This window comes from Salmo salar, chromosome ssa01 (assembly GCF_905237065.1).
Source record: "Salmo salar chromosome ssa01, Ssal_v3.1, whole genome shotgun sequence".
Lineage (NCBI taxonomy): Eukaryota > Metazoa > Chordata > Actinopteri > Salmoniformes > Salmonidae > Salmo > Salmo salar.
In genome coordinates this window covers 92,075,570-92,098,330 of record NC_059442.1, presented here as the reverse complement: position 1 = coordinate 92,098,330, position 22,761 = coordinate 92,075,570, and the positions used below count along the sequence as shown (strand labels likewise).

Genomic DNA, 22,761 nt, shown 5'->3' with positions numbered 1-22,761 from the left:
GCTGTGACTGGACCAAGGCTATTAGAACTGGCTGTGACTGGACCTAGGCCACACTGTTAGAACTGGCTGTGACTGAACCTAGGCCACACTGTTAGATTTCTGCAGTATACTTTCTGTGTTGATGAGGATTTTCTTTTACCTTTATTTAACTAGGCAAGTCAGTTAAGAACAATTTCTTATTTACAATGACGGCCTAGGAACAGTGGGTTAACTGCCTTGTTCAGGGGCAGAACGATAGATTTCTTACCTTGCCAGCTCGGGGATTCGAGCTAGCAACCTTTCTGTTACTGGCCCAATGCTCTAACCACTAGGCTACCTGCTACCCCACATAATACTTGATGTCACATATCTATGCCCGTGTTTTCACATTCATCATCAGTCTACCCCTGAAGGCTGTGTACTGTGAGCAGGATTGTAATGTAAACCACTCTCCCGTTGCCTCTTAGGAGAATTTGTCGCAGGGTTATTAGTTGCCTCTTTTGCCCAAACAGTCCCATGCTCCCTTGGGGCAGTGTGTGTGAGAGAGCTCAGAGCCGGCTGTTCCCGTCCAGCCTCAGCCTATAAATGGTGGAGGCTATTCATGAAGGCATGCTGCCGCCTTAACACTGCTCTAGACATGAAGTCAGTTAACCCGACAGGAATGAATGGAAGGAGACTGGACTGTGTTGTCCATATTGTGGGTCTACACAACGACACAGTCCTGAGAAACTGGGGTGTTAGTTACGCTCGTCATTGCTGTGGCTGCAGCACCTTTTTTGTTCTCCCATATCCTCATCACACCCCACTCCTGCCCCCCTCCTCTCTCCCTCCCTCTCCTGCCCCCCTCTTCTCTCTCTCCCTCCCTCTCCTGCCCCCCTCTTCTCTCTCTCCCTCCCTCTCCTGCCTCCCTCTTCTCTCTCTCCCTCCCTCTCCTGCCTCCCTCTCTCTCTCTCTCTCTCTCTCTCTTGCCTCTCTCTCTCTCTCTCTCTCTCTCTCTCTGCCTCTCTCTCTCTCTCTCTCTTTCTCTCTCTCTGAAATTGCGTCCTTTATATGAATAGTGTTGTGTGTTTCTGGCATTGTGTTTTCAGGGAGAATTATCAAGCTATTCACTTTAAAATTACATTTTACTCTGATGCCTCTGTGGTGGTTTGTGATGGTTTCTTCTCTCTGTGTGTGTGTGTGTGTGTGTGTGTGTGTGTGTGTGTGTGTGTGTGTGTGTGTGTGTGTGTGTGTGTGTGTGTGTGTGTGTGTGTGTGTGTGTGTGTGTGTGTCCCAGCTCACCGACTCAGAATACAGGTGATCCGTTATTCACTCTTTTACATGAGAGAAAAGTGAGCAGAAAGGGAGAGTGAGAAAGACAGTGGAGAATGCAGACACTGAATCAACTCTCCAGCTCTCCATAATGTTAGTTTATTAACTGAATGCCTCTTAGTCCTCTCCTCACTTTGTTCCATTTTCTCTCTCTCTCTTTTCTCTCCTCCACCACATAGGCCTTCCTTCCCCGTCTCTCCCCAAGATGCAGTGTGTTTCGTTTCAGCAGGGCTGCCTGTCTCATGCTGCTTAATTCAAATAAGGCTGGGAGTGATAATTCCCTTTTCACTCGTCCTCAGTCCTGCCTCGGCAGGCAACCAACAAACCTGTCCGTAGCCATGGCGATGGAAGGGGGGGCCGGATGGTGGGGGGCTTGTTTCCCTTTTCTCATCTCCCATCTCCCAGCCAAATGTGTTCAGTCCTGGCAATTATGTATTTGTCTCCCACCCCTCCCCATCAACTCACCCCACAGCCCCCCTGTACCCCCCCCTGTACCCCCCATCTCATTAAATGTCCTCACCTAAATTACACTGTACGATCCCACCCACTCCCGCCCTCCCCTCTTTGAGCACTTCTCACACCAGAATTGTTACCCCTCCCCCTCTATATCACTCAGGGTCATCTCTGTCTGCCTGTCTGAATACACCTCTGTACACACACACACACACACACACACACACACACACACACACACACACACACACCAATAAACCCCTGCTACAGCTAACATACTGTTTCTCGCTACATACCATTTCATCAAACATGTTGTACGGGGATGGATGGGCGGTAGGACACAGGGGTAAGAAGAGGGGCGATGGTGGTGATGGGGTTCCTAACCCTCCATCCTGTTGTGTTTTGATTGACCTGACCCCATCTGGACACTTCCTGTATGGCTGCATCACAAATGGTACCCCCATATAGTGCACTACAGGGCCCTTGTCTAAAATAGCATACTACATGGGGAATGGGGGACAGCTTGTGTTTTATAGGTGAATATTGATTTCACCAGATGAGCCCCGTCTCCCCCTACCTCGCCCTCTCTGCAGGAGAGGCATGTAGCCGTGTAATGGGAAATGAGGCATCAAGCATCCCTCCCTCACTCCTCAACAGATGGAGGTGGGGGTGGAGGATTAGGGAGGGGGGCATTGATCACGGTGCAAAAAGGCGTGAGGAATTAAGATAACTAGCCTGGTATGTATATTTACTGTAGGTGTTGAGTTTGTTATGTATTATGGTTATGAGCTTACATTCAGAACAGCTCTAACTGTAATGCCCTCAATAGTATTACAGAACAGGTGACATCATCACAGTATGTAAACATGGCAGATGGCTACAGACAGACATACAGGGATAATAATATGTAACAAATCCCACTTGCTGTCTGGGCTTTCTCTCTGGGCTTTCTGTCTGGCGTTTCTTTCTGGCGTTTCTGTCTGGCATTTCTGTCTGGCGTTTCTGTCTGGGTTCTTGTCCCTTCACCTCTCTCTGAAGAAGGGAGGGATGGAGTGAGTGAGGGAGGGAGGAGGGATGGGAGAGAAATAAGGAGTATGAGGCCTAAATGGAACTGAAGGAAAAAAGGATCCTATGCAGGGTACTCTACTTTCCTCCCACTCTGACTTTCGTCATCAAAGCTTCAATCTTTATCTGGATCCTCAGAGGATCTGAGAGTGTTGATGTGTGGTTAATGTACGTATGCATCAGTATGCAAACCGAACAAATGCTAAAAGAGATTAAATATAAAATGTCTCTCTCCATCTCCATCTCCCTTGCTCCTTCTCTCATCTCCCTCGCTCCCTCTCTCCTCCCTCGCTCCCGCTCTTTCTCTCGATTCAATTTAATTGGGCTTTATTGGCGTGGGAAACGTGTTTACGTTGCCAAAGCAAGTGAAATAAACAAAATTGAGAAGACACAAAACATCAACAAAAACGATTTGAATTTAACTAAATATTGCACTCAAAAATGTTGAAAAAATCTAGATCTTTGAAGGGTTATTATAAGCTCTGGTTGTAATATGAATAGTAGAGGAAGATATATAAACAGATAAATATAGGTTGTATTTACAATGCTGTTTGTGCTCCACTGGTTGACATTTTCTCATGGCGGCGGGCCACAAATCTTGATGCTGTGATTGCACCTTGTGGTATTTCGCAGATATGGGAGTTTATCAATGTTTGAGTTGTTTTCAAATTCTGTGGTAAATATGTGTCTCTAATATGGTCATACATTTGTCAGGTGGTTAAGAAGCCCAGTTTGGTTTCCACCTCATTTTGTGGGCAGTGGACACTAACCTGTCTTCTCTTGAGAGCCAGGTCTGCCTATGGTAGCCTCGCTCAATAGTCTGTACATAGTCAAGGAGTTTCTTAATTTTGGGTCGTCACAGTGTTCAGGTATTCTGCCACTGTGTACTCTCTGTTTCGGGTCAGAGGTACATTCAAATTTGCTCAGTTTTTTTGTTGATACTTTCCAGTGTGTCAAATAGTTATCTTTTTGCTTCCTCATAATTTGGTTGGGTCTAATTGTGTTGCTGTCCTGGGGCTATGTCGGGTCTGTTTGTGTTTGTGAACAGAGCCCCAGAACTAGCTTGCTGAGGGGACTCTTTTTTTCGAGGTTCATTTCTCTTTAGGGGAGGGCTTTGTGGTGGAATGTGTGGGCATTGCTTCCTGGTGGTTGTAGAATTTAACAGCTCTTTTCTGGAATTTGATCACAAGTATAGTCTTAATTCTGCTCTGCATGCATTGTTTTGGATTTTTCGTTATACACAGTGTAATTTTGCAGAATTCTGCATGCAGAAACCCTAACCCATTTTGTAAATGATTGGTTGGTGATTGGACCCCAGCACTCACAACCATAGAGGGCTATGTATGGGTTCTATAACTGATTGATTGAAGCGTTTTTTTTGCCAGATTCTAATTGGAATGTCGACTTTTATGTTCCTTTCAATAGCATAGAAGCCCCTTCTTGCCTTGTCTCTTAGATCGTTCACAGCCTTGTGGAAGTTACCTGTGGTGTTGATGTTGAGGCCAAGGTAGGTATTATTATTTGTGTGCTCTAGGGCAACAGTGTCTAGATAAAATTTGTATTCGTGGTCCTGGGAACTAGACCTTTTTTGGAACACCATTGTTTTTGTCTTACTGAGATTTAAAGTCAGGGCCCAGGTCTGACAGAATCTGTGCAGAAGATCTAGGTGCTGCTGTAGGTTGGGGACAGAAGCACCAGATCATCAGCAAACAATAGACATTTGATTTCCAAGTCCAGTAGGGTGAGGCCGGGTGTTGCAGACTTCTAGTGCCCTCTCCAATTCATTCATATACATGTTGAAGAGGATGAGGCTCAAGCTGCATCCCTGTCTTACCCCACGGCCCTGAGGAAAGAAATCTGTGTGTTTATTGCACATTTTTAACTGCACACTTGTTGTTTGTAGACATTGATTTAATTATGTAATATGTGGTCTGTCATATGGTGTTTTGGTAGGAAGGCAATTAGACATTTGCTCAGGACATTGTTTTCACTGAGGAAATGTTGAAGTCTGCTGTTGATAATGGTGCCGGAGGAGATGGCTGCTGTTTAACGGTCCCCTAACAGATTGTGCTATTGTGTAGGTTTTTTCGCGTTATTTGTTACTTATTTTGTACATAATGTTTCTGCCACCGTCTCTTATGACCGAAAAGAGCTTCTAGATATCAGGACAGCGATTACTCAGCCTGTACTGGATTTTTAAAAATTCTTTAACGAGTTGGAAGCAACAGATTTACACCAGACACCAGACAAGGCCCTCATCACCATCATTCGCAGGCGAAAGAGACAGAGATATCTGGTACGTAAGGATCCGACGGTGAGTTAGTAATCTGCCTTTACCATCGGTCCTATTAGCCAACATACAATCATTGGATAATAAAATAGATGCACTCTGAGCACGTATATCCTACCAATGAGACATTAAAAACTGTAATATCTTATGTTTCACCGAGTCGTGGCTGAACGACGACATGAATAACATACAGCTGGCGGTTTTTACGCTTTTCCGGCAGGAAAGATCAGCTGCCTCTGGTAAGACAAGGGGGTGTGGTCGATGTATATTTGTAAACAACAGCTGGTGCACAAAATCCAAGGAAGTCTCAAGGTTTTGCTCGCCTGAGGTAGAGTATCTCATGATTTTACATTTTAGTCATTTAGCAGACGCTCTTATCCAGAGCGACTTACAGTAGTGAATGCATACATTTCATACATTTTTTTTTTTGTACTGGCCCCCCATGGGAATCGAACCCACAACCCTGGCGTTGCACACACCATGCTGGCATTGCAAACACCATGCTCCACCAACTGAGCCACAGTGTCGACCACACTTTAACAAGAGAGTTTTCATCTATATTCTTCATAGCTGTCTATTTATCACCACTAACCGATGCTGGCACTAAGACCGCACTAAATGAGCTGTATATACGGCCATAAGCAAACAGGAAAACACTCATCCAGAGGCGGCGCTCCTAGTGGCCGGGGTCTTTAATGCAGGGAAACTTAAATCTGTTTTACCTCATTTCTACCAGCATGTTAAATTTGCAACCAGAGGGGGAAAAAATCTAGACCACCTTTACTCCACACACAGAGACGTGTACAAAGCTCTCCCTCACCCTCCATTTGACAAATCTGACAATAATTCTATCCTCCTGATTCCTGGTTACAAGCAAAAACTAAAGCAGGAAGCACCAGTGACTCGGTCAATAAAAAAGTGGTCAGATGTAGCAGATGATAAGGTACAGGACTGTTTTTCTAGCACAGACTGGAATATGTTCCAGGATTCTTCCGATGGCATTGAGGAGTACACCAGATCAGTCACTCGCTTCATCAATAAGTGCATTGATGACATCGTCCCCACAGTGACTGTACATACCCCAACCAGAAGCAATGTATTACAGGCAACATCCGCACTGAGCTAAAGGCTAGAGCTGCCGCTTTCAAGGAATGGGACTCTGACCCGAAACCTTATAAGAAATCCCGCTATACGCTCCGACGAACCATCAAACAGGCAAAGCGTCAATACAGGACTAAGATTAAATCGTACTACACCAGCTCCGATGCTCGTCGAATGTGGCAGGGCTTGCAAACTATTACAGACTACAAAGGGAAGAAAAGCCGCTGACACGAATCTACCAGACGAGCTAAATTACTTCTATGCTTGCTTTGAGGAAAGTAACACTGAAACATGCGTGAGAGCATCAACTGTTCCGGACGACTGTGTGATCACACTCTCCGTAGCCGATGTGAGTAAGACCTTTAATGGGATTGATATCTTGAAGGTGTCCCCTAGAGGTTAAAGGCACAGTCAACTTAGTGAATGTAAACTTCTGACCCACTGGAATTGTGATTATGTGAATTATAGTCTGTCTGTTAACAATACAGTTGTTGGAAAAATTACTTGTGTCATGCATAAAGTAGATGCCCTCACCAACTTGCCAAAACTATAGTTGTTAACTTCTCTAGGGTAGGGTTAAAAAAGTCAAAAAAAGTTATATTTACGTTCGTTCAAACATGTCAAACGTTGTATAGCATCAATCTTTAGGGCCTTTTTAACTTAGAACTTCAATAATATTCCAACCGGACAATTCCAGTGTCTTGAAAAACGTTTTGGAACACAGCTAACTCTCACGTGAATGCGCGCCAATGAACTCATTGTCACGTCCTGACCAGCAGATGGAGCTAGTGTTTTAGTTTTGGTCAGGACGTGGCATGTTTGTGTTGTTGATTGGGACTTCCAATTGAAGGCAGGTGTGTTGAGTTGCCTTTGATTGGAAGTCCTATATAGGTGTGTGTGTTTTTCTTTGGGGTTGTGGGTGGTTGTTTTGCACTGCGTTTTTTAGCCTGCAAACTGTTGCTGCTGTCATGTTTATTGTTTCCTGTGGATGCTTTACTCCTTTTGTTGGGTAATTAAAAAATGAGTATTCACATACCTGCTGCGCCTTGGTTCATTTCAAAAGACAGCCGTTACACTCATGTGCTTTCCTGAGTCAACAACCTCCAACTTCCTCTGTTCGCTCTCTGTTCATCATAGACTCCTCAAACAACTTCGGAAGTGCAAAATGAACCCTAAGTCACTGTGTGTTCGATAGGCAATTACTTGAAAGGACTACAAGCACCAGATTTCCCACTTCCTGGTTAGATCTTTCTCAGGTTTTTGCCTGCCATATGAGTTCTGTTATACTCACAGACACCATTCAAACAGTTTTAGAAACTTCAGAGTGTTTAATATCCAAATCTACTAATAAGATGCATATTCTAGTTTCTGGGCCAGAGTAGTAACCTGTTTAAATTGGGTATGTTTTTCATCCGGCCGTGAAAATACTGCCCTGAAGTTGGAATGTTGCAGGCCCTAGCTGTTGTTCGACTATCATGGACTTGGACTAAAATGAGGAGAGCTTGTTCCGACGGTTGTCAGTCCTGATCCACACCCAGTCCTGGGCCTTCAGGATTGGTGGTTTCACTCTGTCATAATGTTGTTTCATCCGTCACTGTGCTGCTCTAACATAGAGCTTGTTCTTTTGTTTTGGACAGAGGCAATCCAAAGAGAGTTTCAGTTCCCTGCCAATCATCAGGGAGGCAGGAGACACCCCAGTTGTGGAGTGCTTGGTAGCCCTGATGTGGAGGACTGTAAGGCACAGAGCTACATCAAAAGGTATTCCTTCCTCCAGGGTCCTGTTCAAGCATTCCACCCCCCCGTTTGCTTGAGGGTGGTACACAGCTGTCCAGATGTGCTTGATGGATTACTTTTCAAGGTACACAGACAGATCATTCGAGACAAACTGGGGGCCATTGTCTGTCTTAATGGTGCTGGCCACTGACAGAACAGCTTATTCATTGTTTGGATGATCATCTGTGAGGTGGTAAAGGACAACGGCGCGGCTTCTGCCCATTTGAAAAGCTGTAGAGGCTTGTGTCCTTGTACCCTGTGTGGTCAGAAGTGCTGTGAAGACTTGATGGTCTGTGCAGAGTTTGAATGGTCTGCCATGCAAGTGCCAGAGCTCGCACGCTCACTTGCAAGCCAGGGCCTCCCGCTCTCCCACAGAGTACTTTGTTCAGTCAGAGACAAGGCCCGTGAGGCAAAAGCCTTTCCACACCTCCATGCAGTTGAGACAAAACAGCTCCGAGGGCGAGTGCCGAGGCATCACAGGTGACAATCGTTTGTGCTGATGTGTCGAAGTGAGCCAGTGTTGGGGTCGATGTGAGCTGCACCTTGAGCTCCTGCACCGTATCCCGACAGTCCTGAGTCCATGTACATGGTGCGTCTTTTTTCAGAAGCCGGCGAAGAGGAGCGGTTGTCTCAGCATAGTTTGGAAGAAACTGTAAGTAGTACGTTGCAATTCCGAGGAATGACGCCAGCTGTGCTGCGGACTGAGGCTCAGGCAAGGTGAGAATGGCATCCACATGGGACAGGATGGGGGTGATGCCCTGGCTGGAGAGACTGTATCCAAGGAACTCAAATTCTGACACCCCGAACACACACTTTTCAGTGTTGAGTCTGGCCCCGTTCTCGAAGAGCTGACGAATATCATAGAATTGGGCTCTGTCTGTGATGCACTGTGCACCACAATGTCATCCAGATAGATTGACACTCCAAGGATGCCTGCCAGGAGAAGAGTTATAATCTTTTGGAATGGCATGTATTTGTACCTGAACAGCCCCCTGTGTGTTATGAATGCAGTGAGATCTCAACTCTCATGTGCCAAGGGCGCCTGGAGGTATCCCTGCCTCAGGTCAAGTTTGCTGAATAACGTGGACTCATAAAAATGGGTTGTGAGCTCCTCAGCGGTTAGTAGTGGGTACTTGTCGGGAATAATCACTTTGTTCATGGCCCCCGAGGTCCATGCATATCCGAAGATCGACATTTTTCTTGGGAACAACAACCAGGTTTGAGACCCATGACGAGGCGTCAATGGGTTTGATGATGTTATCCTTCAGGAGGTTGTCAAGTCCCTTGTCAATGGGCTTCCAAAGGGTCAGCAGAACATCCGCAATGGCTGGATTACTGGCTTGACCTCTTTGTTGACTGTAGGCAGATGGACGAAACCACTGAGGGGACCCAGCCCCTCAAACAGTTGTGAGTACTCTATAGGCACTGGTGTAGGCAGGTGCTACACATGTGCACCAGTTGAATGTGACAGCTTGAACCCTAGGGTAGGAAATAAGTCCAGTCCCAGGATGTTACACCATCTGTTGCAAGGTAGAATTGGTTGGCCGGTGTGGTTTTGTTGTAACAGACTGGCAGTGAGACAGTCCCAATGATTGAGATCAGTGTGTGGTTGTAGCTGTAGATGGATACTGCTGGTCTCTGCAGTGAAATATCTGTGATAATGAGTCATAAGTGGCTTTTTTAAAAAGTGACACTTTTGCTCCAGTGTCAATCACCAGTGAGGTTTTAACATCCTCAATGTAGCAGTCACATTTCTTGAATACAACTGAGTCATCATGTACAGAGTTAATGGAGACTGGTGAACTTCGACCTGCATCTGCTCGATGCTGTCCTGCCGCTGCTGAACGACAATAACGAGCATAATTATTGTATTTGTTGCAGTTTTTGCATCATTGCCCCTCTGCTGGACATGTTGACGCTCTTGTAGCGTGCCCACTGGAGCAACAATTTGAACAACCCCCTGAGATGCGCTCTGTAGTTTATGTAGGTCAGTGAGAGCAACTTCCATTTGTTTTCCAATATGAAATGCTTTCTCCAGTGTCAGAACAACAATTTCTCCCTCAGTGGAGCACATGATCTTTTTTCAATTAACTGATCACGTACAAATTAGTTTTCGAGTGGTTCGAATCTGCATGGTCCCACTAGCTCTCTCAAGGAGGAGACAAACTGTGCAACGGACTCACCCGGCAGTTGAGCTTGTTGTCTGAAGAGAAAACGATGCATGATCACACTGCGTGAGCCACTGTAGTGTTCCTCGAGAGCTTGGACCACCGATGTAAACTAGTTATCCACTGGCTGTAGAGTGGAGAAGACACGTTGTCCCTCAGTGCCAAGACAGTGGAGTAGAATCACCCGTTTTCGTACATCGGCAGCTACATGCAGATTGATAGCTACCATATACAACTGAAAGGATTGAAACCAGGGATTCCATGGAACAGGTGGATCTCCAGGGACAGAGAGAAATGGAGATGGTGGAGGTAAGCTAAACTCGGACATCCTCGTCGCCAAATGTTACAAATACAAGGAGGCTTGTTGTGCAATTATACTGAACGTCTTTACTTCAGATGTTAACCACTCATACAAAACTCACTCATTCAATCCTCACACGTCCGTTTACGCACAACATGCCTGATACATTCTTAACCTCTCTAGGGTAGGTGGGACGAAATCATCCCGCACTATTCAACAGCCAGTGACACATCAGAGCGGCAAATTTAAAACCACAAAATGTCATAATTCAAAGTTCTCAAACATAGGACTATTTTACCCCATTTGAAAGATAAGACTCTCGTTAACCTGTTAGGGCTAGGGGGCAGTATTTGCACAGCCGGATAAAAAACATACCCAATTTAATCTGGTTATTACTACTGCCCAGAAATTAGAATATGCATATAATTATTGGCTTTGGATAGAAAACACACAAAAGTTTCTAAAACTGTTTGAATGGTGTCTGTGAGTATAACAGAACTCATATGGCAGGCAAAAACCTGAGAAGATTCCATACAGGAAGTGCCCTCTCTGACCATTCCTTGGGCTTCTTGACTCTTTTTATTGAAAACTTAGGATCTTTGCTGTAATGTGACACTTCCTACGGCTCCCATAGGCTCTCAGAACCCGGGAAAAAGCTGAATGATGTCGAGGCAGCCCCTGGCTGAAAAACTTTAGCGCCTTTGGTAAGTGGTCTATCAGAGGACAATGAGACTGAGGCGCGTGCACGAGGCGACCCCGTGTTTTTATTTTCTCTCTCTTTGTACTAAAACACAGATTCCCGGTCGGAATATTATAACTTTTTTACAAGAAAAATTGCAAAAAAATTGATTTTAAACAGCGGTTGACATGCTTCGAAGTACGGTAATGCAATATTTAGAATTTTTTTGTCACGAAACGCGTCGGGCGCGTCACCCTTCTTTACACTTCGGATAGTGTCTTGAACGCATGAACAAAACAGAGGATATTTGAACATAACTATGGATTATTTTGAACCAAACCAACAGTTATTGAAGTAGAAGTCCTGGGAGTGCATTCTGGGAGTGCATATTCTAGTTTCTGGGCAGTAGTAATAACCAGATTAAATCGGGTACGTTTTTTATCCGGCCGTGCAAATACTGCCCCCTAGCCCCAAAAGGTTAAAGCAACCGTATTCAATACTCAACTGATCTACTACACCATATTACTGAACATAACACGTGCCTCCAAGCGTTTATTAATTAATTAATTAATTAATTTTTATTTTATTTATCTAGGCAAGTCAGTTAAGGACAAATTCTTATTTACAATGGCGGCCTACCCCGGCCAAACCCTAACCTGGACGATGCTGGGCCACTTGTGTGCCGCCCTATTGGACTCCCAATCATGGATGGTTGTGATACAGCCTGGAATCAAACCAGGGATGTAGTGAAGCCTCTAGCACTGAGATGCAGTGCCTTAGACCGCTGTGTCACTTAGGAGCAGGTTGGATTATTTTTGGATGCCGACAGCAGTTGCACCATTGGAAGACATAGCTTGGACTGTAGCCTACAAAAGCCTGTTCTTGCTCTTTTCACGCAATTGAACAGACACATTTGATGCATCATCAGAGGGGTCTCTGACTTGTGGTCAGGCTCACTCAGGTGGTACAAACTTAAACTTTCACCTTTTTTCAATGCTGATTTGAATGTCATTGAGAAAACAGAGTAGTGTCAAAGATTTATTTTCCGCAAACATCCTTTCTGAATTTAAAAGTAATCATTATAGTTTTTCAAAAGTATCTGTAATCTGATTACAATATTTTTGCTGGTAACGTAACAGATTACATTTACTGATTATTATTTTTTGTAATCCCTTACATGTAATGGATTACATGTAATCCGTTAATCTCCAACCTTGCACGAAGCAATGTACAGACCCAGTGTGCGACAGAACTGCAGGAGCTGTTTGTTGTTTTTTCGTAGTTGTGTGTAGGGGGGCATATTTGGGAGGGAATGTTGTCACCTCCAGGTAGGCGTTTGTCCCCCTTTGTGCTGAGAATGTTGGGTTCCTGTCCAGTTCTGGCATTTCGGTCACCACAGGCTAGTATGTGTCCCTGGGTCTGGAAATGATTGGGCTCCCTCTCTAGGATGGATACACCTGATACTCTCTCTCCATCTCCCCCTCTCTCCATATCCCCCTCTCTCCATCGCTCTCTCTCTCCATCTCTCCCTGTAGTCATTAATCTTCCTGGCCTGTATGATGGCTGCAGGGCTGGGCCTGAACCTGCTCTGCCTGGCCATCTACCTGAGCTGCCTGTGCTGCTGTCGGAAAGACGACGAGGAGGAGGAGAGCAAGAGCCCCAACTCCTGCTGTGTCACCTGGTCCGCCGTCACGGCCGGACTCCTCAGCTGGTGAGGAACAATTACTAACCTACTGTGTTTACAGTCTCCTCTCTCTGTTCTGGGACTAGGCCGCTGGCTCATAGTCCTCATGTCTCTTTCTGGGACTAGGACGCTGGCTCATAGTCCTGATGTCCACAGGCATAATTACAGTAGGCGGCCGCAGCAGTCCAAATGTTTAGTAAAAGACAAGAAAGAAGTCACCTTACTGTTTGCCTTCGTAGTGTTTCTCGAGATAGCTCTTGAATGAAAGTAAACCTCACAATTGTGTTGTTTACCCCTTTTGTTTCCCCTCATCATTAATTGATGTTAGTATATATCAAGAAAAGTTATTAAAATGACATTAGCTGAGTGAATACCCTTTGATCAAAGGAGCCAAACTCAAATTTACTTCAAAGGAAAGCTGTTTTTTCTTTACTACTTCACTCTCTCTTTGTGGTAAAACTTGACAGACATTAATTATCTTATAAAATTTGTCAGCCAATAGGGCCTGCGAGGAATCCCTTGGCAGTGTGGGTTACATCATTTGATCTGTACTGATAAGGTGTCCATAATGGCACCCTATTCCCTATTTAGAACACTACTTTTGACTGGGATTTATAGGGCTCTGGTCAAAAGTAGTGCATTATGTAGGGAATAGGGTATCATTTGGGATTCAGCTGAGATGGTCGTCCACACAAAGTGCCCTAATTGAATCTATTTGGAGGAGTGGGAACTTGTGTCCTTCATCTTGTGACAGTAATAATCTCAACCCAGTGCTCTGCTCTTATTGAGTTATGCTGGCCACTGGCATTCCCTCTCGTCAGCCATCACACACACACGTCCGCCATCATCCTCGTTGTAGGGTTAAATGCAGTAGTGGGATCGCTGTTTACCAACAGAGACATTACTGTAGGTGTCGCCATGTGTTTTTTTAAAAGGATGGGCCCTCGAATCCATGTGCTCTTCGTAAAGGATGGGCCCTATCTCTTAAAGGCCCTAGGATCCATGTGTACAGGGATGGTCGACCAGTCACTGGGACGACAACGCAACTTGGGATGAGGGTAGGTTTTAGCTGGTGGGATATTGGAGGATAATTGCAAGTTTACTTAGTTGCAGCTACAGAGGACCGAGCATGCCCCCATTCTCATCGACAGGGCTGTAGTGGACACCAAGGAACTTGAAGCACTCAACCAGTAAAGGAGAACGACTCTAAAAAGGTTAAACAGGAGATTCAAGTTAACTGCAACAGAGACAAAGGTGTAAAAGACAAAATGGAGGTTGAACGCCAGTGAAGCCCTGGTGACTTTGATGCCAATTCCTGATTGTCATTACATCGTCCTACTGCAGATCAAGTTGTAAATGTGTCATGTTCCTATTGTGTATCATTAAATACTTATTTCCCTCATTAAAATGCAAATCAATTTATAACATTTTTGACATGCGTTTTTCTGGATTTTTTGTTGTTGTTATTCTGTCTCTCACTGTTCAAATAAACCTACCATTAAAATTATAGACTGATCATTTCTCTGTCAGTGGGCAAACGTACAAAATCAGCAGGGGATCAAATACTTTTTTCCCTCACTGTTAAGCAATGACATCATCATCTGGAATTTCCCAAGTTGTTTGAAGGCACAGTCAACTTAGTGTATGTAAACTTCTGACCCACTGGAGTTGTGACAGTGAATTATGAGTGAAATAATCTGTCTGTAAACAATTGTTTACAGATTACTTGTGTCATGCACAAAGTAGATGTCCTAACAGACTCCAATTTAAGTGTATGTAAACTTCTGACTTCAACTGTAGATACTAATCCCATTACTTTGACATATTGTGTCAGACTAGCTTTACATTTTCACATTCATTTTGTGACTGGTAGTGGTATTTATCTTATTCAGCTTGTATTGTGATGGTAGCATACAGTTGATGTTAATGACATAACTGCTAACTAGACCTCAGAGATAGGCTATTAGAGGATTACTCTCTCTCTCTCTCTCTCTCTCTCTCTCTCTCCTCCCTATTTTTCATCTCTCCTTGTGATGCTGTTGCATGCTAGCTGCTGATCTGTTGTGGTGTACTGTTATTGTCATCCATGACGTCGCATGTAGAAGCTGGCTGTGTAGTCCTGGGTTCTGCCTCCCATCATTAGCACACAGACGCTGACCAATTAACCCCATCTAACCGGCCCTGCATGAAGGCTGTGTGTGAGAGGAGCGAGAGGGAGACAAATGATAGTGTCCTAACTCATGTCACTTTTATGAGCTCTTAGAGACGGTTCTATTACAGATCCGCTTTGCCAACATGGAAGGATGCTGATTCAAAACTGGCCAATTGTTTTCCTATTAATGTCCCTCTGTCAGAGATAAAAGATTAAAAGCCTTTTTATGTGGTATTCACTCTCTATTTCAGGGGATATATTTTCAGACTACAGCTTTTTAAAATAGTTTGTTTTGTTCATTCCCTGAACATAAATAATTATTTTTGGAACAGCTTTTATGGGCAACTATTATTTATTTTTGGATAAGACTTTTATGGGTGGATTTTGGCCACATCAACTGAGTTTTGTAGTATAGTGGCCATCATTGAGGATAGTACGCCTCAATGGTCAAGTTCTTGCCCGATTCGATATGCAGGCTTTGCATCAACCAATGGTTGCATGCCACATCATTGACTGGCCAGTCAGGCATTCGATGGCTGTATCATATGTGGTTAGCTGATATTTTAAGTACATTTTCAGGTGTTGTTAGATCTGGTATGCATTTGCTGTGTAGTCAGATATGAACTAAAATATTTACTATTACATTGTGTTGGAGTTATCTGTCTTAGGACCCCAGGGGAAGTGATCCATCTTAGGACCCCAGGGAAGTGATCCGTCTTAGGACCCCAGGGGAATGATCCGTCTTAGGACCCCCAGGGGAAGTGATCCGTCTTAGGACCCCCAGGGGAAGTGATCCATCTTAGGACCCCCAGGGGAAGTGATCCGTCTTAGGACCCCAGGGGAAGTGATCCGTCTTAGGACCCCAGGGGAAGTGAATCGACCCATGACCCCAGGGGAAGTGAATCGACCCAGGACCCCAGGGGAAGTGAATCGACCCAGGACCCCAGGGGAAGTGAATCGACCCAGGACCCCAGGGGAAGTGATCCGACCCCAGGGGAAGTGATCCGACCCCAGGGGAAGTGAATCGACCCAAGACCTCATGGGAAGTGAATCGACCCAGGACCCCAGGGGAAGTGATCCGTCTCAGGACCCCAGGGGAAGCGATCCGTCTCAAGACCCCCAGAGGAAGCGATCTCCATGGGAAGTGAATCGACCCAGGAGCCCAGGGGAAGTGAATCGACCCAGGACCCCAGGGGAAGTGATCCGTCTCAGGACCCCAGGAGAAGTGTGTGCATACAGAAGACAGACGATGACTCATTGGGATATCTGGCATATCATGTGTGCTACAATGGTAAATGTTAAATCTCTATCCCTCTTGACCCTGCCATAGAGAACATGCGTCATTGTGATCTAATCAAAGTTAAAGAGTACTTATATACACCCGTGCAAGCACGGACGCACACACACACACACAAAGAGAAATGCATGTGTAGAAGTTGAAGATGGAGTTCTTTAGCCAGAGGCTGAATCTCTCTCTGAATGTCCTCTCTCTCATCCTCTTTTCCAGTTTGTGCGTAATGGACATGACAGGACCACAGACGTTTTCTATGCACATACTCAGTCAAATTAGGCCAGGGGCCGTATGTGTCAAGAGTCTCGGAGTAGGAGTGCGGATTTAGAATCAGTTTTGCTCTTTAGATCACAGTGAATAAGATTTGACGGACGGAAGGGACCTGGATCTAGATCAGTTCGTATGGCACCTGAGACAATCTAGTCTCTGTCTGATGGCCACCAGATATTTATCTGAGTTAAGAGGAGTTCTAAACTCAGCAAAAAAAGAAACCTCCTCTCACTGTCAACTGCGTTTATTTTGAGCAAACTTAACGTGTAAATACTTGTATGAACATAACAAGATTCAACAACTGAGACAAATTGAACAAGTTCCACAGACATGTGACTAACAGAAATATAATAATGTGTCCCTGAACAAAGGGGGGGGTCAAAAGTAACAGTCAGTATCTGGTGTGGCCACCAGCTGCATTAAGTACTGCAGTGCATCTCCTCCTCATGGACTGCACCAGATTTGCCAGTTCTTGCTGTGAGATGTTACCCCACTCTTCCACCAAGGCACCTGCAAGTTCCCGGACATTTCTGGGGGGAATGGCCCTAGCCCCTCACCCTCTGATCCAACAGGTCCCAGACGTGCTCAATGGGATTGAGATCCGGGATCTTCTCTGGCCATGGCATAACACTGACATTCCTGTCTTGCAGGAAATCACGCACAGAACGAGCAGTATGGCTGGTGGCATTGTCATTCTGGAAGGTCATGTCAGGATGAGCCTGCAGGAAGGGTACCACATGAGGGAGGAGGATGTCTTCCCTGTAACGCACAGCGTTGAGATTGCCTGCAATGACAACAAGCTCCGATGATGCTGTGACACACCGCCCCAGACCATGACGGACCCTCCACCTCCAAATCGATCCCGCTCCAGAGTACAGGCCTCGGTGTAACGCTCATTCCTTAGATGATAAACGTAAATCCGACCATCACCCCTGGTGAGACAAAACTGCGACTCGTCAGTGAAGAGCACTTTTTGCCAGTCCTGTCTGTTGCCGGGGATGTCTGGTGAGGACCTGCCTTACAACAGGCCTACAAGCCCTCAGTACTGCCTCTCTCAGCCTATTGCGGACAGTCTGAGCACTGATGGAGGGATTGGGCGTTCCTGGTGTAACTCGGGCAGTTGTTGTTGCCATCCTGTACCTGTCCCGCAGGTGTGATGTTCAGATGTACCGATCCTGTGCAGGTGTTGTTACATGTGGTCTACCACTGCGAGGACGATCAGCTGTCCGTCCTGTCTCCCTGTAGCGCTGTCTTAGGCGTCTCACAGTACGGACATTGCAATTTATTGCCCTGGCCACATCTGCAGTCCTCATTCCTCCTTGCAGCATGCCTAAGGCACGTTCACGTAGATGCGCAGGGACCCTTGGCGTCTTTCTTTTGGTGTATTTCAGAGTCAGTAGAAAGGCCTCTTTAGTGTCCTAAGTTTTCATAACTGTGACCTTAATTGCCTACCGTCTGTAAGCTATTAGTGTCTTAACGACCGTTCCACAGGTGCATGTTCATTAATTGTTTATGGTTCATTGAACAAGCATAGGAAACAGTGTTTAAACCCTTTAAAATGAAGATCTGTGAAGTTAATTAATAAAAATCCAAATATCTTTGAAAGACAGGGTCTTGAAAAAGGGACATTTATTTTTTTGCTGAGTTTACTAACTCTCTCTCCCTCCATCCCTCGTCTCTCTCTCCAGGCCCCTACCATCCTCCTGTTAATTAATGACAATGATTCAGAGATATTTCAGATACAGTGCTTCAAAAGATAGACCTATTTCCTCAGGCTGCTTTTATCTGCTAGACTGTACTTATTTCTTACCTGGATGTTTTGAGGTTTCTCTGTGTGCGTCCTAAATGGCACTCTTTACAGTAAACAAAGTAGTGCACTATAAATCCAATGAGGCAATATTTGGGATGCAGCCTCTGTGTGTTTCTAGCTTCATAGAGCTTGTTTAAATACAGGAACATGAAAGGAGGCAGATTCCCGACGGTGTGTTCTTGATACCGGGCTAATGTTTTGGTGTGTAAAGAGTAAAGACGCCCCACAGACATTATGTAATGCATCATCAATACTTGATTCATGGTGAGAGATGCATATTCTGTCTCCTCTCTCTCTCCATCCCCCTCTCTCTCCACCCACCCCCTCTCTCCATCCCACTCTTTCTCGCTCTCCATCCCCTTCTCGCTCTCTCTCTCCACCCCTCTCTCTCTCTCTCTCCATCCCCTTTCTCCCTCTCTCCATCCCCTCTCTCTCTCTCTCCGTCCTCTCTCTCATCCCCTCTCTCTCTTTCTTTCTCAACCCCTTTCTCCCTCGCTCTTCATCCCCCCCTCTCTCTCTCTCTCTCTCTCTCTCTCTCCATCCCCCCTTGCTCTCTTTCTCCATCCCCCTCCCTCTCTCTCCATCCCCTTTCTTTCTCTTTTTTCTCTCTCAACCCCTTTTCTCCCTCTCTCCACCCCGCTGTCTCTAAATACATTTCAAATGTCATATTATGTGCAAATAGTTAAAGTACAAAAGAGAAAATAAATAAACCGAAAATAAATAAAAATAAACAATTCTGCAGTCTCAATTTGGTGTTTTTCCCATTTTGTGAGGTATTGGTTGGTGAGTGGACCCCAGACCTCACAACCATAAAGGGCAATGGGTTCTATAACTGATTCAAGTATTTTTAGCCAGATCCTAATTGGTATGTCGAATTTTATGTTATTTTGATGGCATTGAAGGCCCTTCTTGCATTGTCTCTCAGATCGTTCACAGCTTTGTGGAAGTTACCTGTGGTGCTGATGTTTAGGCCAAGGTACAGTATGTATAGTTTTTTTGTGTGCTATAGAGCAACGGTGTCTAGATGGACTTTGTATTTGTGGTCCTGGCAAGTGGACCTTATTTGGAACACCATTCTTTTTGTTACTGTCAGGGCCCAGGTCTGATAGAATCTGTGCAGAAGATGTAGGTGCTGCTGTCGGCCCTCCTTGGTTGGGAACAGAAGCACCAGGTCATCAGTAGACATTTTAATTCAGATTCTAGTAGGGTGAGGCTGGGTGCTGCAGACTGTTCTAGTGCCTTCGCCAATTCGTTGACATACATGTCTCTCACTCTGCGCTGTGTGGGAGTCCTAGTTGCCCTACACACATTACTGTTACCGTACTAAACAGGACAGGATAACGCTGCGAGGGACAGAATCGTAATGTCATTTCCCAATGAAATGGGAGACAGACTGTGAAGCGGAAGCTTCTCCACTGAAGGATCACAGTCACATAAAGCTTCCCAAATGGCAACCTACAGTATTCCCTATGCAGTACACTACTTTTGACCAGGGCCCATAGCAAATAGTGTTCCATTTGGGACGCATGCAGGGACACGCACTGTGAGGAAGGTTGAAGTTTCCCTCCGAGCCTAGACTAAGTCCCTACATCCCTTCTACCACTGGACCTGTGAGCCGCTTCTGGTAGCACTTTAATGGACCAGACATAACAGGAGGAAGTGGGTGTTTTATGAGGATCCAATAATCAAGAGAGGCTTAGCGAGGTTTATCTCCACAGCAATTGAGTTGTGTTAGTGTGGTGGAGAGGGTTATGCAGGGTAGTGAGAAGATAACATATTAGGAGGGTTACTAAGAGAGGGGAACCACTGCTTGTGTTATGAACAGTACTCTTATGTTCTTAACCTCTTGGGGCTAGGTGGGACGCTAGCGTGCCACCCGTGGTGCACTCCATCAACAGCAGGTGCATTTCAAGAGCGGCAAATTTGAATCCAAATAAATGTCAAAATTCAAATTTTTCAAAAATACAACTATTTTACACCATTTGAAAGATAAACATCTCCTTAATGTAACCACGTTTTACGATTTCAAAAAGGTTTTACGGCGAAAGCATAAATTTAGAGTATGTTAGGACAGTACATTTACAAGAGTTGTGTGTAATGTTTTGTCAAGTCAAAGACAGGGTCACCAAAACCATAAAACCAGCTAAAATGATGCACTAACCTTTTACAATCTCCATCAGATGACACTCCTAGGACATTATGTTAGACAATGCATGCATTTTTAGTTCTATCAAGTTCATATTTATATCCAAAAACAGCGTTTTACTATGGCATTGATGTTGAGGAAATCGTTTCCCTCCAATAACCGGCAGTCAAGTCAGCGTCACAAATTAAATAATTAAAATTAGAAAACATTGGTAAAATATTATATTGTCATTTAAAGAATTATAGATTTACATCTCTTGAACTCAATCAACTTGCCAGATTTAAAAATAACCTTACTGGGAAATCACACTTTGCAATAATCTGAGCACTGCGCCCAGAAAAATACGCGTTGCGATACAGACTAGACGTCATGTTGGGGAGATCTAAAATCGAAAATACTATGTAAATAATCCATTACCTTTGATTCTCTTCATCAGATGTCACTTCCAGGTATCACAGGTCCATAACGAATGTAGTTTTGTTCAAAAAAGCTCATCATTTATGTCCAAAAATCTCCGTCTCGTTAGCACATGATGTAAGCCAGCCGGACTTCTCGTCATGAACGAGGGGAAAAAATATATTTCCGTTCGTTCAAACATGTCAAACGTTGTATAGCATAAATCATTAGGGCCTTTTTTAACCAGAACATGAATAATATTCAAGGTGGACGAATGCATACTCTTTTATAACGTATTGGAACGAGGGTACCCAACATGAACTCGCGCGCCAGGTGTCTAATGGGACATCATCGTTCCATGGCTCTTGTTCGGTCAGATCTCCCTCCAGAAGACTCAAAACACTTTGTAAAGGCTGGTGACATCTAGTGGAAGCAATAGGAAGTGCCAAAATATTCCTAAGCCCCTGTGTTTTTCAATGGGATAGGTTTAAAGTCAATACAACACATCAGGTATCCACTTCCTGTCAGAAAATGTCTCAGGGTTTTGCCTGCCAAATGAGTTCTGTTATACTCACAGACACCATTCAAACAGTTTTAAAAACTTTAGAGTGTTTTCTATCCATATATAATAAGTATATGCATATTCTAGTTACTGGGTAGGATTAGTAACCAGATTAAATCGGGTACATTTTTTTTATCCAGACGTGCAAATGCTGCCCCCTAGACCCAACAGGTTAACACAAACTAAAAGAGGATGAGAAAGAGGACATTTACAGACAGTGAAATGAATTTCTGCCCACTGCACGTTAGTAATCTAAGGTTGCCTGGAGTAATACAGAAAACTTATTATGATAGTGCATAGTTCTGTTTTTCTGTATGAGAGTGGACTACATTATTAGAACTATTATTTTTGGGATGGTAATGCGTTTTCAGTGTAAACTTAAATGACTAAATCCAGATATAAAATATGTACAGTACCAGTCGAAAGTTTGGACACCTACTCATTCAAGGGTTGTTCTACATTGTACAATAATAGTTAAGACTTCAAAATAATGAAATAACACATATTTAATCATGTAGTAAAAAAGTGTTAAACTAATCAAAATATATTTTATGTTTGAGATTCTTCAAAGCAACCACCCTTTGCCTTGATGACAGCTTTGCACACTCTTGGCATTCTCTCAACCAGCTTCATAAGGTAGTCACCTGCAATGCATTTCAATTAACAGATGTGCCTTGTTAAAAGTTCAATTGTGGAATTTCTTTCCTTCTTAGTGCGTTTGAGCCAGTCAGTTGTATTGTGACAAGGTAGGGGTGGTATTCAGAAGATAGCCCTATTTGGTAAATTAGAGTTCAATAGAGTTACCAGCCTCAGAAATTGCAGCCCAAATAAATGCTTCACAAGTAACAGACACATCTCAACATCAACTGTTCAGAGGCGACTGTGTGAATCAAGCCTTCATGGTCAAATTGCCACAAAGAAACCACTACTAAAAGACACCAATAATAAGAAGAGGCTTGCTTGGGCCAAGAAACACAAGCAATGGACATTAGACCAGTGGAAATCTGTCCTTTGATCTGACAAGTCCAAATTTGAGATTTTTGGTTTCAACCGCTATGTCTTTCTGAGACACAGAGTAGGTGAACGCATGATCTCCAGATGTGTGGTTCCCACCGTGAAGCATAGAGTAGGAGGTGTGGTGGTGCTTTGCTGGTGACACTGTCAGTGATTTATTTACAATTCAAGGCACACTTAACCAGCATGGCTACCACAGCATTCTGCAGCGATACGCCATCCTATTTGGTTTGGGCTTAGTGGGACTATCATTTGTTTTTCAACAGGACAATGACCCAACACACATCCAGGCTGTGCAAGGGCCATTTGACCAAGA

The 22,761-nt window shown here is 44.4% G+C and overlaps 1 protein-coding gene across 2 annotated transcripts in view; it reads left to right on the top strand.

The window, feature by feature from the left end:
- The window catches only part of LOC106610147 (protein tweety homolog 2-like), a 98,487-nt gene that overhangs the window by 21,480 nt on the left and 54,246 nt on the right, over positions 1-22,761 (top strand). For both annotated transcript variants that reach the window (XM_014209326.2, XM_014209327.2), the window contains exon 2: positions 12,656-12,831. In XM_014209326.2, coding sequence (XP_014064801.1) covers positions 12,656-12,831 — 176 coding nt within the window. The remainder of the gene's footprint in view (positions 1-12,655; positions 12,832-22,761) is intronic.